General features: G+C 32.6%; 2 protein-coding genes across 11 annotated transcripts; both read right to left on the bottom strand.

Moving 5' to 3' along the window:
• Positions 1 to 1085: 1085 nt before the first annotated feature.
• Positions 1086 to 3035, bottom strand: LOC125215880 (uncharacterized). Its single transcript, XM_048117467.2, has 10 exons — positions 2833 to 3035; positions 2710 to 2757; positions 2560 to 2619; positions 2398 to 2481; positions 2209 to 2316; positions 2026 to 2115; positions 1846 to 1946; positions 1646 to 1763; positions 1456 to 1568; positions 1086 to 1378 (listed from the first exon to the last, which is right to left on the bottom strand). The coding sequence occupies exons 1-10, from the start codon at positions 2935 to 2937 to the stop codon at positions 1351 to 1353; spliced, it is 855 nt and encodes a 284-aa protein (XP_047973424.1). The 5' UTR covers positions 2938 to 3035; the 3' UTR covers positions 1086 to 1350.
• Positions 3036 to 4291: 1256 nt separating this feature from the next.
• Positions 4292 to 9046, bottom strand: LOC125215878 (uncharacterized). 10 transcript variants are annotated; one of them, XM_089067682.1, is made up of 12 exons: positions 8696 to 9045; positions 8055 to 8307; positions 7935 to 7982; positions 7798 to 7857; positions 7645 to 7728; positions 7463 to 7567; positions 7291 to 7380; positions 7118 to 7218; positions 6917 to 7034; positions 6737 to 6846; positions 6605 to 6649; positions 4292 to 4651 (listed from the first exon to the last, which is right to left on the bottom strand). In XM_089067682.1, exons 2-11 carry the CDS (start codon positions 8265 to 8267, stop codon positions 6628 to 6630), a joined length of 951 nt encoding a protein of 316 aa, XP_088923808.1. In that variant the 5' UTR covers positions 8268 to 8307; positions 8696 to 9045; the 3' UTR covers positions 4292 to 4651; positions 6605 to 6627. The 10 variants fall into 10 exon arrangements, with proteins under 10 accessions (XP_088923808.1, XP_088923810.1, XP_088923811.1 ...); XM_089067684.1 differs by having other exon boundaries at positions 4292 to 4680; positions 6605 to 6643; XM_089067685.1 differs by having other exon boundaries at positions 6605 to 6643.
• Positions 9047 to 15510: the final 6464 nt, after the last annotated feature.

Raw genomic sequence — 15510 nt, 5'->3', positions numbered from 1 at the left:
AGGAAAACATTGCATTTCTAATGGAACAGAGAGAGTAATTTCTTAATTAAAATTTCTTATTTAAAAATAGACATAGATTATGGATTTATGGTTGTAAATATGTATTAAAGAGAAACTAAAAGATTAGTCGAAATTTCACACTCCAACTCGCTATAATTATTTATCGCACCCCATACCAAAATTTTTGGATTCGCCGCTGGATCCTACCAAACAACCTCATGTATAAATGATTTCGTATAAGAATATGATGAAATAAAATGCATTAGTACCTAGTAAATTAAAAATTTGTAGTAGAACTTATTGAAATAAAATATTACTACAAAGAGTACTCGTGTGTTTTGTCTGTTTTTTCAAAGAAAAAGATGATAACCTGGTCAAATCGTTTCACAATCTAGAGTTAAAGAATTCATGACAACATTTTTTTTTTCTACATGAGAATGTGCAGAGAGTAGTCCCCTTCATAAGCTGCTAACTGATGATGCAAATAAAGGAGCTGCTCGACTTTTATTGTTTATAAAACACAATGTACCTTTTATTGTTTATGCAAATGACCCTCAAGATTATGACTAATATTGCTATAGGAGAAGTAAGAACACTGCCCACGGTTATTAGTTGTTTTGGAACGCCAAGAATTTGCTCAACCTGAAACATTCACATCCCCTTATATTTGATATATTAAGGATATGATGAAATGAGAAAATAGGATGTCTTTTTTTCTATACGCAGATTTTTATTAATACGAATATTTCGTTTTCAAGAAATTAAGGTTTTTTAAAAGTACTCCATCCATCTCATTCAAGATGTCCACATTCTCGAATGACGCGAGATTTTTGATATAGTAATTGAATATGAAAAAGTAGAGTGAAAAAGTTAACTGAATATTTTAATGGGGAGAGAGGAGAGGAAAATTTATTTTCAAATATGAAAAGTGAACATCTTGAGGAGACAAACAGAAAAGGAAATGTGGATATAATGATTGGGACGGGGGGAGTACTTACCAATTCAGGTGATTTGGTCACATTCTTTGCTCAAACTCAAACAAAAAATGTCTTTGTTCACAACATACTCTGTCAATCCATGTTTATCAGATTATGTATCAAATATCATCCCAAGTACGATTTATAGCTATGAATTGTAACAATACACTTTTTCTTGATTCTTTCAACTTCTCATCCGAAAAAAGTCTAGAGTAACAAACTTTAATTTTTATTGTGCAACAATCCAGAGTTGACGAAGTCATGGGGCTACATATGTTGTTAAACACGAGATGAAATTTTGGCGATTGATCGGAATGAGAGAAGTCACCTTCATTTTCTGATGAAGCAAATTAAGGAATTGGCTTGTAATATCTTACATCTTCTTGAGCTTGTCCCTTCGCCTATTTAGGAGTAGTGGAAAATAAGTAAAGCATTTGCCTCTCAATTGATATTAAGACATTTCCAAAACCCAATGTACCTTTTGATGCTAATGCGTATGAGCCTCAAGATTATGACTAAAACTCCTTTCATAAATGCAAGAACACGCCACACTCTTATTGGCTGTTTTGGAATGCTAAGAAGTTGCTCAACCTGAAACATTCAACCTTACATCACATCCTTATACATATGATATTTAGTGTATTGAAAGTTATAATTAAGATATTTACGTCTAAAGGGTGCTTCGGATTCCAGTATTTTTTCACTCCTGGTACGTGGGCCATTCCGACGATAGCAACCACAGACTTATGCTGTGTTGCAACTTCTCGTAGCTTTGCTGACATATATCTATGTACAAACATGAAAACAATCAAATGACCAAAAAAACAACTGGTGAAAATGAATTAGAAAGTTAATTGAGATCATAAACTGATCACGCTCATCAATGAAAGTCTGCGCCGTGATAGGATCCTGCTTAGCATACTCCTCTTTGATTCGATCCATGGCGCCAGCATGAACCTTTCCATGGATCTGTATAAAGGAATACCCTACTTATCAAACACACAATAAATACTCTTGTAGTACTATAATAATTAATGAGCATGCATGCCTTGTTGTAAACTTCTTTTGGCAAACTTATTTCTTGTGGAATCAACAAATGCACGAGAGACGTCTTGCCCATGTATCTCATCGCGCTAACCTACCAAAAAAAAAAAAAAAAAACTAATGTGAATGGTTTTGTGGGCAACAAAAAATAGGGGTTGGGGCTTGATAAAGAGATAAAAGTTCACACCGGATATGGTCGATCACCAAGTATAACCTTGGCTCCATATTTCATTGCTTCCGCATTTGCCAAGTAAAACTCTCCACCATATATACCATCCCATGATTCTTTTTGAGTCTAGGAATAGTTAAGTGACATGATTAAGATGCTTCTCCTTACCAACTTGGTTAACATTAATATAGAATTATAGATCCATACCTTGGTCATAAACCAGTAGTGAAGAATATACGAAATTGTCAAATTCTTCCTCCACATATCCACCATTTCTCGAATGCTTGGGACCTCCAACACCAAATAAACAATATTCATATATTCATTCACTGAGTAACTCTCCACAAACAGACTCCAAATACAAAATACCTTTGCATTTTGACCCATTATAATATGTGTGCGATAAGAGCACAACTCCAAGAAAACTACCTGCACTAGATGCATAATCATAACATTGCTATATTGGAGAATGCAAATAATAATAATAATAATAATAAAAATAAATAACATAGAAAGTACCTCTGGCTTGAAGAATTTCACCGCAACCTGAGCTAATCTCCCAGATTCCTGGAGGTGAAGAACAATTAAATTCAGCTGTACATTATAATACGATAAAAGAAAAATTACTAGTAAATTAATTACCGGACAATCGTGACTAGTTCCAACCAAATAGACATTGCAGACGCCGCTAGGCGCAGATGATTTGCACGTGAGCTCCACCACACCTCCCGTGAGCTCCTGCGGCATCCATTTTCTCCTTTTACGTTCATAACCGACTCTCGATGCGGCCGAGGAGTGACTCAGCCGCTGCGGACAACGTGTGGCGATACGGTAGAGACGCTTTGCTCTGTACATCTTTGGCTACTTTCGTTATTGGTTTTTTTTTTTATCTATTTATATGTTAAAAATATGTTTTAACTTATTCAACCGTTACATGAATTTTGACACATTCCACTAAATCTGTTGCATTACAAGAAATCTGTTGCACCGATTTCTCTTATACTATCATTTTATATAGTTTATTTCTAATATAGTAAGTACTACTACATCCATATGATTTGATAAGTCTATTGTTTAATTTTAAGGTCAGTTATTATTCTTTAACAATAATTCATTCAATTTAAAATAATAATACTCCATCCGTCCATGAAATGTTGTCCAAGTTTGACTTGACACGGTGCTTAAGAAATGTAAAGAAAAGTTAGTGGAAAAAGTTATTGGAATGTAGGTCTCATATTTATATATTGTTTTTATAATCGAATGTGAATGTAATGAGATAATTGAAAATGTGGTCCATTTACTAAAAACGAAAAAAAAAAAAAAAAAAAAACAAAATGGCCAACATTTCACGGATGAAGGAAGTATTTATTTTATTAGTATTTTTTATAATCGAAATATTGTCTTATACTCCTCATATCCCGATGGTGATCAACTTCTTTTCATAATGGATTTAAGAAAATGATATTTATTCATTTGTTGAGTTAAGTTTAGAGAGAATAAATAGAGAATATGAAGAGTAAATAAAGTATAAGAGATTAAAATAGTACCTCCCTTCGTCCCACATAATATTTCACATTTACTTTTGTTGGAAAAAGTTCTCTCTCACATTAATATAAATATACTATTTTCTCTTTCTACTTAACACCCAATACATCATCTCCTAAAATCTCGTGTCATTCCCCAAGTATATCATTTATTATGGGACGGAAGGAGTAATTTTTTACCAAATAAAAAACAATCACTTGATATGAAACAACTCAAAATGGAAAGTTGAAATTTGAGATGAAACAAACCGAGTATATAATTCATGCGTAGCATGGGTGGCAACAAGTATATACTCCCTCCGTCCCGGCTAAGATGACACATTGCTTAGCCGGTACGGGATTTTAGGAGTTATTGGTTAAAGTGTTTAATTGGAGAGAAAGAGGGTAGGTGTAAGTATTAAAGTAGAGATAAAGAAAGATGAATATTTTAATAAGAGTGGTAAAAAGTGGTTGAGTGTATTAATTAGAGATAGAAGGTTACGAAAAAAGGAAATGTGTCATCTTAGTTGGGACAAACTAAAAAGGAAAACGTGTCATCTTAAGCGGGACGGAGGAAGTAGTACCATAAAAATATGATGCACTTTTCATTTTTGTCCGTCCCATAAAAATAGTCAGCTTATGTGATTTAAACAAGAACTATTATAGCTAACATGGAAAAAGTTAAAACAAAACTTAAAAAAATAAAACAAACTAACATTAAGAAAAAGCTTAAATATGAACTAACATCACTTAAACGAAGAATGATCCTCAAAATAGGATTTAAAAGTGTTTAGTTCCTTTCACTTTCTCTCCACACGACTCTCTCCCACAACCTCTGACTCGCGTCTTCGGCTATTCACCTTTTACTCTCTGTTAGGACTATGTCTTCATCGCCTCTGTCTCCATCGCCTCTGTCTCCATCCGTCGTTGCAGGAGAACTGTTGTTGTCAGCCACCGGAGTTTGAATCTTTTAAAGAAGCAATAAAAAAATTTATCTAATGTTTACAGTCAAAAAACATAATTCAACAATGAAACAACATATATTTGTAGAAAAAATGAACATTACTATGAATATTAATTTATGATTAAAAGTCACTTAATTTTGGTGACCGCTACGAAACTTCTAGTTAGTGTAACCTATAAATTATACTAAATCACAATTCTTTATTTTGGTGGAGGTTAATAATCAGTGATTAGATTGTAATTGCTATATTAATACAGTGCAATTTATAAAATTATAAATTAAAAGGAAAACACCCACACACATTATTTAATCCAAATTTAATTTAAAAATGTCTATATTAATACCTCAAAACTCTGGTTGTTATATAACTAGTATCACATCCGAGTGATGCACGAATCAATTTAATTGCATCACAGTAAAATTATATTATGAATTTAAGTACTTAAATTCAAATACTATTATATTATATAAAAGTTAAAATCTACAAGAGTAAAAAAAAATTGAAGTGTACAATCCCAAAACATAAAATTAACTAACTTTAGAAACCAACCAAACACGTACACAAATTTAAAATAAAAGTATGGAATTTGCATTATTTAGTAATTATTCAAAGTTTCCGATCACAACTTTCTTTATCTCTGCCACAAAACAACAATCATAATTTTATATTGTACCATTCAATACCACCCAAAACTACAATTTAAATGTCCATTTAAAAAAATTTGACATTAATTTCAATTTGACTTTCAATTGAATACATTAATTCCAATTAGCATTATATAATTTCAATTGATAAAATGTTTTAATTAAATATCATTATGTGATTTTATTATTGTGTTGATTTGCATTATTGAGCAATTATAAAAATAAATTGATAGAAATGTTTTGTAACATTTTACAACCATCACCCAAAACTCAAAAATTTTCATGTTGTTGCCCAAAACTTATAAATACTACATTCGTCCCGCATTAACTGTCATATTTACTTTTCTGCACCTATTTTGTAAAAATGATAATAAATACTCCCTCCGTTTCAATATAGTTGAGTCATTTTTCTATTACGGGAAGTTTCTTCATAGTTGAGTCATTTCCATATATGGTAACTTTTTTCTCTCTCTTACTTTATTCTCTCTACTTTATTCACTTTATACTTTATTCTCTCTACATTTTCCTCTCTCATACCTTTTTATCTATTTATTTAACACACCCAACATCACTTTCTTAGACTCCGTGCCCAAAAGTCCCGCCTAAACTATAGTGAAACGGAGGGAGTAGTTAAAATCGATAAATAGTTAAATAAGGTAGAGAATAAGGTAGAGAATAGTCTTCATTATATTATTATCTCTCTTATTTTACTATTTCTCCACTTGAACTGTTTATTGTATTACATTTCCAAAATGAGTGCAGAAAAAAGTATGACAGATAATGCAGGACATAGGTAGTATTTCTAAATAACGCCAAAACTCGGCTTTTATATACGTATAGATATAGATGATGACAAAACTGTTTACTATAGATGATAGATGATAAAGTTAGAGACAAAAAGAAAAAAATAATTTAGTTGAAATAGTGTAGTGAGTGATGGGGCTAATAAATGATTAAGTACAAAAGAGAAGGTGATAAATATTTTTATAAATGGATATGGACTATTTTTATGAGAAATAGGAAAAGGAAATTCAGCATATTTCTATGGAAAGGAGGAGTAGCACATAAATGTAGTTCACACTGTGATTAGTCATTCTTTGTTGATTATAATTACTAAATCTAATCTAATGTTGATAAAAAGATAGAGTACCAAACTTTAATTTTTGTTGTGCAACAATCTAGAGTTGAAGAAGTCATGGCAACATATTTTGTTCTACATGAGATGCCATTTTGACTGTTGATCCAAATAAGAGAGGGTGGTGAAGGTGAAGAGAGCAACCACCTTTCATTTTTTGATGATGCAAATTAAGGAGCCGCTCGACTGCTCCTATTGAGGAGTAGTGGAAAAAGTTAAAGCATTTGCCTCTCAGTGGATTTTAAGACAGTTACAAACAGAATGTATCTTCTAATGTACCTTTTGATGTTAATGTTTATGGCCTTCAAGATTATGACTAATATTCCTCCAATAAAACCAAGTATCCCCACCGTTATTGGTTGTTTTGGAATGCTAAGAAGTTGCTCAACCTGAAAAATTCAATCTAACAAGTTATATCCTTACATTTGATGTTTGTTGTATTTGGAATGAGCTGTTTACGTCGATAGGGTGTTTCTGATTCCAGTATTTTGTTATTCCCGGTACGTGGCCCATTCCAACGATAGCAACAACGGATTCATGCTGGACTGCGACTTCTAGTAGCTTTGTTGACATATATCTATATACAAAAATGAAAACAATCAAATGACCAGAAATAACAATTGGTGAAAATGAATTAGAAAGTTAATTGAGATCATAAACTGATCACGCTCATCCATGAAAGTTTGTGCCCTCGTAGGATCCTGCTTGGCATACTCCTCGTTGAATCGATCAATTGTGCCAGCATGAATCTTTCCATGGATCTACATAAAGGAATAATCCACTTTTCTAATATTTGCCACCCTTGTAGTATATAAATTAATTAATGAGCATGCCTTGTTGCGGTAATCTTCTGGCAAACTTATCTCTCGTGGCACCATCAAATGCGTGAGAGACGTCTTGCCTATATATCTCATCATTGTAACCTACCAAAAAAAACTAATGTCAACGGTTTTAATGGGAACAAAATATTGAGGTTGGGGCTTGATTAAGAGATAAAGCTCACACCGGATATGGTCGATCACCAAGTATAACCTTGGCTCCATACTTTATTGCTTCCTCATTTGCCAAGTAAAACTCTCCATTATATATACCATCCCATGATTCATCACACTAGCAAAAATTAAGGGACAAAGTCAAAAAGATTTTTCTCTATACTAACTTAATTAACCTGTAATATAAAACCATACCTTTCTAACATACCACTCGAAAAGAATAAACGAAGCAGTCATATTCTTCCTCCACATATCCACCATTTCTCGAATGGTTGGTACCTGCAACACTAAGGAAGCATTATTGATTGACTGAGTAACTCTTCACAAAAAGAAATCAAATACATTTACCTTCTTAGGTTGACCCGTTATCATAAATTTGCGAAAAGAGCACAACTCCAAGAAAACAACCTGCACTAGATGCATAATCATAACATTGCTCTATTAATATTGGAGAGAATGCAAATAATAAATCACTTAGAAAGTACCTCTGGCTTGAAGAATTTCACTGCAGCCTGAGCTAAACTCCCAGATTCCTGAAGATGAAGAACAATTGAATTTAGCAATATTATAATATGATAACAATACTACTGTATTAAATTAATTACCAGACAACTGTGATTAGTTCCAACCAAATAGACATTGCAGACGCCGCTAGGCGCAGATGACTTGCACGTGAGCTCCACCACACCTCGCGTGAGCTCCTGCGGCATCCATTTCTTCCTTTTACGTTCATAACCGACTCTCGATGCGGCCGAGGAGTGACTCAACCGCTGCTGACAAGGTGTGGTGATTTGGTAGAGACGCTTTGCTCTGTACATCTTTGGCTACTTCCGTTATTTTTGTCTTGTGCTACAAAAACTACCCTATAAATTAGGTTCTTCCAACACTTAGCCGGCGCTCATGTTTTGCAAAAATAAAAATTCAATTTACAAACAGCAGGCTTTGTGAAGCAATTCAAACTACCACAAACAAGGAGCAAATCAAATCACCACAAAAATTTGTTAACAAACTCATGGCATGTGCGAAATTCAGAACATTATTCTAGTATCAGTTTCAGTTTCAAATTACCACAGACAAATGAAAGCACAAACAACAAATAATTGTACACTAATGCGCGTACCAAAGGAAGAAGAGAGGGAGCAAGAGAAGAAGTTAGCTCTGGATAGAATTTTCAGTGAGTTTGGGATTAAATTGTTATATTTTTGTTTTACAATCGGCAAAATCTCAATTGTAGGCGGAATCTCACCGTCAAATCTAAAATGGAGGCGAAACAATCGGCGACGGCGGCGGTGGCTGTAGCTCGCGGTGGTTGAAGGAAAACGTATTTTTAGATTTTGGGGCGCTAGGGCGCGATATTCTGCTATTTTGAAAGTACAGTATTATTTATTTAAGCTGGATCTCATTCCGTCAGTAAATATTTAACATTAAAAATAAAAAATAAAATATCTATTCAGCTTAAGAATAAAATACAAGGATACCGACGGTGGTTTCGTCGGAATAATGGTAATCACGATGGATTCCATCCGTCGGTAATTCCCTCAGTAAATGAGCAAATTTTTGTAGAAAAGATGTGTTAAGTTTGATGAATTAGATATGGATTGCGGAAGGGATCACCTCATGGATTATATACTCCATTATATAATACATCATTAAAAAATTGACAAGTAGATCTTATTTTATGGAAAGAAAAGTTGTTTCTAATATAACCTGTCCAGTTAATTAAAGAAATTTAAACTACACTAAATATAAAAAACGTACAGAATCAAATAAATTTCAGTTAATTATGCTTAATTTTAATATAAAAAAAGTAATGTTGGATCACATTTTATAGAAAGAAAAGTTATTTCAAATAATTTTTTTTGCACTTCGTTTCTTCACATCTTTTAGTTTCACTAATTCTCAATGTATTTTAATAACTAATCTTGTTTCTTTTCAAAAGTTATCTCCTCATAATTTTGTTAGCTGCTATATCAATAATATATGCCTATATATATGTGTGTGTGTCTATTAATTTGTATGTATTTTAAACTAAAAAAACATCGCAATTAGTATTAGGAACATTAGTCCATATATTAGTAATTTTTGAAATAAGTACAAATACATCGCAGGAATATAAAAATCAAAATCAAAATATAATAAAAAGAAAAAAATATTGGAAAAACTTCAACTAACAAGAAAGAAAATAGTAGTACTAAAACGTAAAAAATATTTAATACTATACAAAATTTTAAAAGTTCATATTTTATTTATTATAAACATAGTTTCTGCATATAATATGCTTGTATCAAACAATCATGTTTGAGTTCTAGAAAAAACACAATATCAAGATAATAAAATTGATTGAAATTACTTTTTTTTTTTTATTAAAATTGAGCATAATTTACTGAAATTGATTTCAATAAACACGTTTTTGATATTTAATTAGTGTAGTTTAATTTCTTTACTGATGTGGAGAGGATATTGGAAACAATTTTTCTTTCCATAAAATAAGATCCACTTGTCAATTTTTTAATAGTATATTATGTAATGTAGTATACAATGCAATGTATGAGGTGATCCCTATCGGATTGAGACATACCAATATTGTTCAATTAGTTATATCATGGCATCTGCATGTTGTTCAATTAGGTATATCATGGCATCTGCATGTACTTAATAATCTTACGATTGTACCACATAATATTAGCGAATGGATAATGAGTTTTGAATGAATCAAATCTGTAGCAACCAAAACACTCCTAAATGTTGACATCCAATGAGAGATTAATTCGGTACATATAACTTGATTATTTTAAGAAACAAAAAGGTCTCTTTACTTCATTCATAAATGTATCCTTAATTTGATTGACTTTTTAAACAAAAAAAAATGCTAACAAAAAGAATATAGAAACACGGGATCTGAAAATGAGTTTCAAATTTTATAGGCCAACTAGTTATTAAAATGCAAATAGATTAAATAAACTAAACTAATAAAAATAATAGGAACTCCAAGTAATGTTATCCCTATGAAAAATATTGGACTTATCGAAAAAAATGGAAAATACTCGATCCGTAAATTCATGAAACTCTCATTTTCATGAATTTCATACCCTTAGCAGCGATTAACCTATTTTTAAATATGTAACAGACTGGTTAGGAAATTTACATTAATAGTCTCTAGTTAATAGCAAACAAAGTAATATACTTTCAGTCCCCTTTGAAATTAAACGTTTTCCTTTTTAGTTTGTTTCATTATAAATGGAACGTTTCTAAAATAAAAATAATACTCTCTCCACTTTTTCTTCTCTATTATTTTACTCTCTTTTCATTAACTCACAAAATAACACTACCGAAAATCTTGTGTTGAAAAGCAAATGTTGCATATTTAATGGGACAGATGGAGTATAAAGGAACTTAGTTTTTTATTCTATTTTGGAGTGTCTAGGAGCATCCATCGTCCACCCGATGCATAGGGCGGGCTATCGTCCGCCACTGTAGCTCTGCGCCCTATGCGATTTCCAGTGGCGGAACCAGAAAATTGAACAAGCCGGGGCTGAAATTTAAAAAAATATATATAATATATATATTAAAATATTTAATTTTACATGTAATGTATGTTCAACTTTTACGACACACTAGATGATAACTGTTTTCGACGAGTCGCCATGTCTTGAAATCGCCGAAGAATAGTCTCATTTCCAATTTTTTTGAAAATTCCCCTCTCAATGTATACCACCATGATATCATTCATCAATTCGTCTCTCATTCTATTGCGCAAATCGGTTTTAATAAGTTTCATGGAAGAAAATACTCTCTAGCAGCAGCGTGCGCATTTTCTCGCAAGTCGCGAATGTCCTCCAGCCTCCAGCTCCAAGCGTGAGAAAATTTAGGCTTAATTTTGTAAGGGCTTAGAGCTAGGACTGGTATTCTTAGTTAGTTAGTTAATTAAATTAAAAGCCCTCATGATAAAGGTAGCCCAAGTTGTAAAATAAATAGCCTAAACAATTAAACAAATAAGCCCACCAAATAAGCCCACTTTCTTCTTCTTCCCCAATTTTCAATTGCAGTCTGTAGAATTTTCGTTCTTCCCCAATTTTCAATTGCAGTTTGCAGAATTTACAGGGTAACCGGTCGACGGAGTCAGGGCTAGCTCCGGGGCGGAAATCGGTCGGATCACGGTGGTATAAGGGTGATTTGAGGTCTGGTGCCGGGCAAGCTCCCGCGGGGGCTTGGCACTGTGTGGTTCCGCCACTAGTGATTTCCTTCCTCAGCGCCCTATGCATCCTCCGCACACGATGAACCATTTTTTTCATCCTCCAGCCAATCTTCTATATATATCACCTATTTTTTTTACTTCATTTCACACCTTTCACTCCACTCTTTTGCCATCTCAATTTCTCTTTAAATTCAATAATGAATTCTGACAATTTTCCATATTTGCAAGCATAAAATATAAAAAATAAATACCAACAATAGGATTTGCCTTTAATATGTGGCGTTTTTATATTTATTCTTGCTAATTGATATATTTGCAAACAAAAAAATAAAAAACAAATACAAAATAGAAATTATAGGGCGAGCTATAGAGCGTCCCATTGCAGGTGAATGAGATGGAGGATAAAATGCTAATGCGGCGAATAATAGAGCGCCCCATTATGAATGCTCTAATACTTTGATGTAATAGCAAATAGAAATGCTCAAAAATGCTGAGCTCTGTATAGTTGCACTCATACAACAACTAATCTATAACTATCTAAAGTGGCAATTGTGGAGATATTAACAAAAATGCCACTGAAAGTAGTTTGGGCGGGAAAACAAAGTCTATTTATTAGGAGTAAAATATTCATTGTCATCATGAGAAATGCGGGGAAGTGTAGCAGCCTATACTTTAGTATTTTTGACACCACTTTCCGATAAAACACACCCGAGGTGCAGGCCTATTACAATGAGATAATAAAAAATATATCTGCTTCTTCATAGAGTACATATCACAATAAAATTGACATATGCTCTCCATTTTCTTCTCCAGATTTATTCAAAGATTAGATCTTTAGTTGCTCAAGTAAAAGGAAAGGAAAGAGAAAGAGAGAAGTTGACGCCGGTGATGCTCGACAGGTAAGATGGCGAGGCGGCGAGAGAGGACAAGTGAGGGAAAAGAGAAAAGCGCCGGCGTTGGAAAATGAGGAAGCTGGTGTTCAGCACGATGGTAAGAGGGAGAAGATGATTTGGTGAGCGCAGCAACGCGGCGTCGCCGGCAAGGTGGTGGGTGCAGTGGCGGTGGGCGCGGCGACGACAAGTGTGAGAGGAGATGTGGAGGCGTGGTTTAGTGTATTAGGTTAATTTGTTTTATATGGGCTTTTATTTTGATACATAATTTTAATTTTGGACTTATTTTTGGGCTTTTAATTATACTAATATATGGGCTTTTATTAATATACAGTACATAATTTCATTTTGATTGTTGCATGGCATAATAATATAGTAAGTACTAAATTTATATTTAAATATATTAATTTAAGTAAATATGTTGAAATTACTTATAAATATATATTTATAGTCCAGATATACAATTTATAAATATATTTATACTTAAATGACTAAAAATATAGTACTGCATGGCCTATGGTTTTCTATTTGTTTTTTTTTGTTTTTATCCATATTTTCCATTTTGTAAATACACCATATTTTACCTTCGTTTCTCACGCCTTCCAATCTCTTTCCTCAACTCACTTCCTATCAAAGAAATTTTGTCATGTAACCGTTGAAATTGTATTTTTTTTTAGTATTGCGCATTGTATCTTTTCGGCTTTTTATTGAACGAAGTTTTCCATATTGTGGTCTTAAATTTATATATAAGTTGTGTGAGTAATTTTTGTTTCTTCTCACAAATTACAAATGTACTTAAATTTTGTTACGAATATGATATTTTTTTGGATTAGGACTAGAGATCATTCTTTTTTTTTTTATAAAGTATATACAATGATAAAAAAATTTCCGGCTTATGTACAATTTGTATTCATTAGTTGAAAATTCTTTAGTCCGTGCATAGCGCGGGTGCTAACACTAGTCATAACAAAAACTAGAGTCTGGAAGGCGTTCCCCCAGCAACAATTATTGTTTCTCCGGTCACATAAGCAGCATCGTCAGAAGCCAAATAAGCTGTGACAACAGCCATATCTTGTGTAATTCCAAGTCGATTCAGCAATGTCTTCACCTCAGGGCTTTTTCCTTTGTAAACATAATGACAATAACGTGTGAATCCAGAGGAATCAATTTCAGAGCACTTAGGCCTTCTTGGTATAGTGGAATGGAATGGAAGAATAGAATGACATTCCTACCTGCATTCCATTTGGAATGGTCATTCCATTCCACATGAGAATACCCATTCCATCCATTTAGCTAAGGAATAGTCATTCCATTCCATTTTCCTTTCTTCTTATTTTAAAATTTAACAAAATTATATAAATATTACTATAATCCCTCCGTCCCATAGTAGATGTCACACTTGGGGATTGACACAAGATTTTAGGAGCTGTTGTTTTGTGCATTAAGAGAAAAGAGAAAATAATATATTTATATTAATGTGAGAGGGAACTTTTTCAAAAATAAAGAAATGTTACACTTTTGTGGGACAAACTAAAAAGGAAAGTGTGACATCTATTATGGACGAAGGGAGTAGTATTTTTAAATTTAATATCATCACAATTTTATAATAAGATTAAAATTTTTAATAATTGCAAAATCCACACACACACAATACACATTTCACATAGTCACACACTACACGCAATTCACATACTACACACATTTCACACACTACACACTTCAGACACTACACAGATTTCACATACCACAAACATTTCACACAGTTCACACATTCCACACACTACACCACACAGTTCACACACTACACACACTACACACACTATACACACAAAATACACACACTACACACAAATAATTACACTAAATACACTATACACATTGTCTACTCATTACACACACTTACAAATTTTATACGAAATACACACACTTCACACAAACTAAAATTTTAAATTTAGTACAGTTTTTCGGTTAGATTCAGTTTCAACTTTTTAAAATTTTCAATTTTTCGATTCGATTCGGTTTGAATAAAAAAAAAATCTAAGAGCTGAAAAAAAAATCAAAAATATGATGCTTGAAATGTGAGTCGTGTTTGTAGTGTGTGAATTGTGTGTAGCGTGTGAAGTGTGTGAAATGTGTGTAGTTTGTGCTGTGTGTGAAATATGTGAAGTGGGTGTAGTGTGTGAAATGTGTATAGTGTGTGTGGTGTGTGAACTGTGAAAAATGTGTGGTGTGTGTAGTACGTGAACAGTGAGAAGTGTGTGTAGTGTGTAAAGTGTGTGTAGTGTGTGTGTGTGCACGCAAACAATGTTAATACAACGCACCCTAAGTAGAAAATATTTCAAATGAATCAATATGTACCTTTAAGTTTTTGGTTTGGGTTATAGAAATAAATTTGCAAACAATGTTAACACAACAAATAAATTGATGGTATACATAGTTCAAAGTTCAAATTATATTAATCTCAATAGTTTTTGCCAATTATCTTTAAGTTTTTTGGTTTGGGTTATAGAAATACCATTCTATATAAGTTTTCGTTTCGTTTGAATTAATGAAATTATTTCATAAAAGATTGAATATGTTAGACTTTGTACAGTTTAAGATTATATAATAGGAATGTGATCAAATGAAAACTTTAAATATTGTACAAACTCAAAACTATGATTTGGACTATTGAAAAATATCAATAGATCACAAAAAAGCATTAATAGGAAAATGTCAACAGAATTTCAACAGTAGTCAATGATTGATATTGTGTTGATACTGTGTTGACATTAAAATCTTAAGATTTTACACTGTATTGATATTTTATTAAAACTGTGTTGAAGACTTTTGAGTTCGTACGATATATAAATTTACATTTTATCACTGCCGCTATACTAATATCTCTATTGCTCAAACGACTATATTTGTTCGACTTTTGATTGCCTAATTTAGAGTTTCTTCCCATTTAGACCTAAATATGTACTTCTACTATAT

Source organism: Salvia hispanica, chromosome 3 (genome assembly GCF_029641045.1).
Source record: "Salvia hispanica isolate PSC_SH4W2 chromosome 3, Shi_PSC_v1, whole genome shotgun sequence".
Taxonomy (NCBI): domain Eukaryota; kingdom Viridiplantae; phylum Streptophyta; class Magnoliopsida; order Lamiales; family Lamiaceae; genus Salvia; species Salvia hispanica.
The sequence above is the reverse complement of the archived record's forward strand: the minus strand, read 5'-3'. Positions and strand labels throughout refer to the sequence as shown.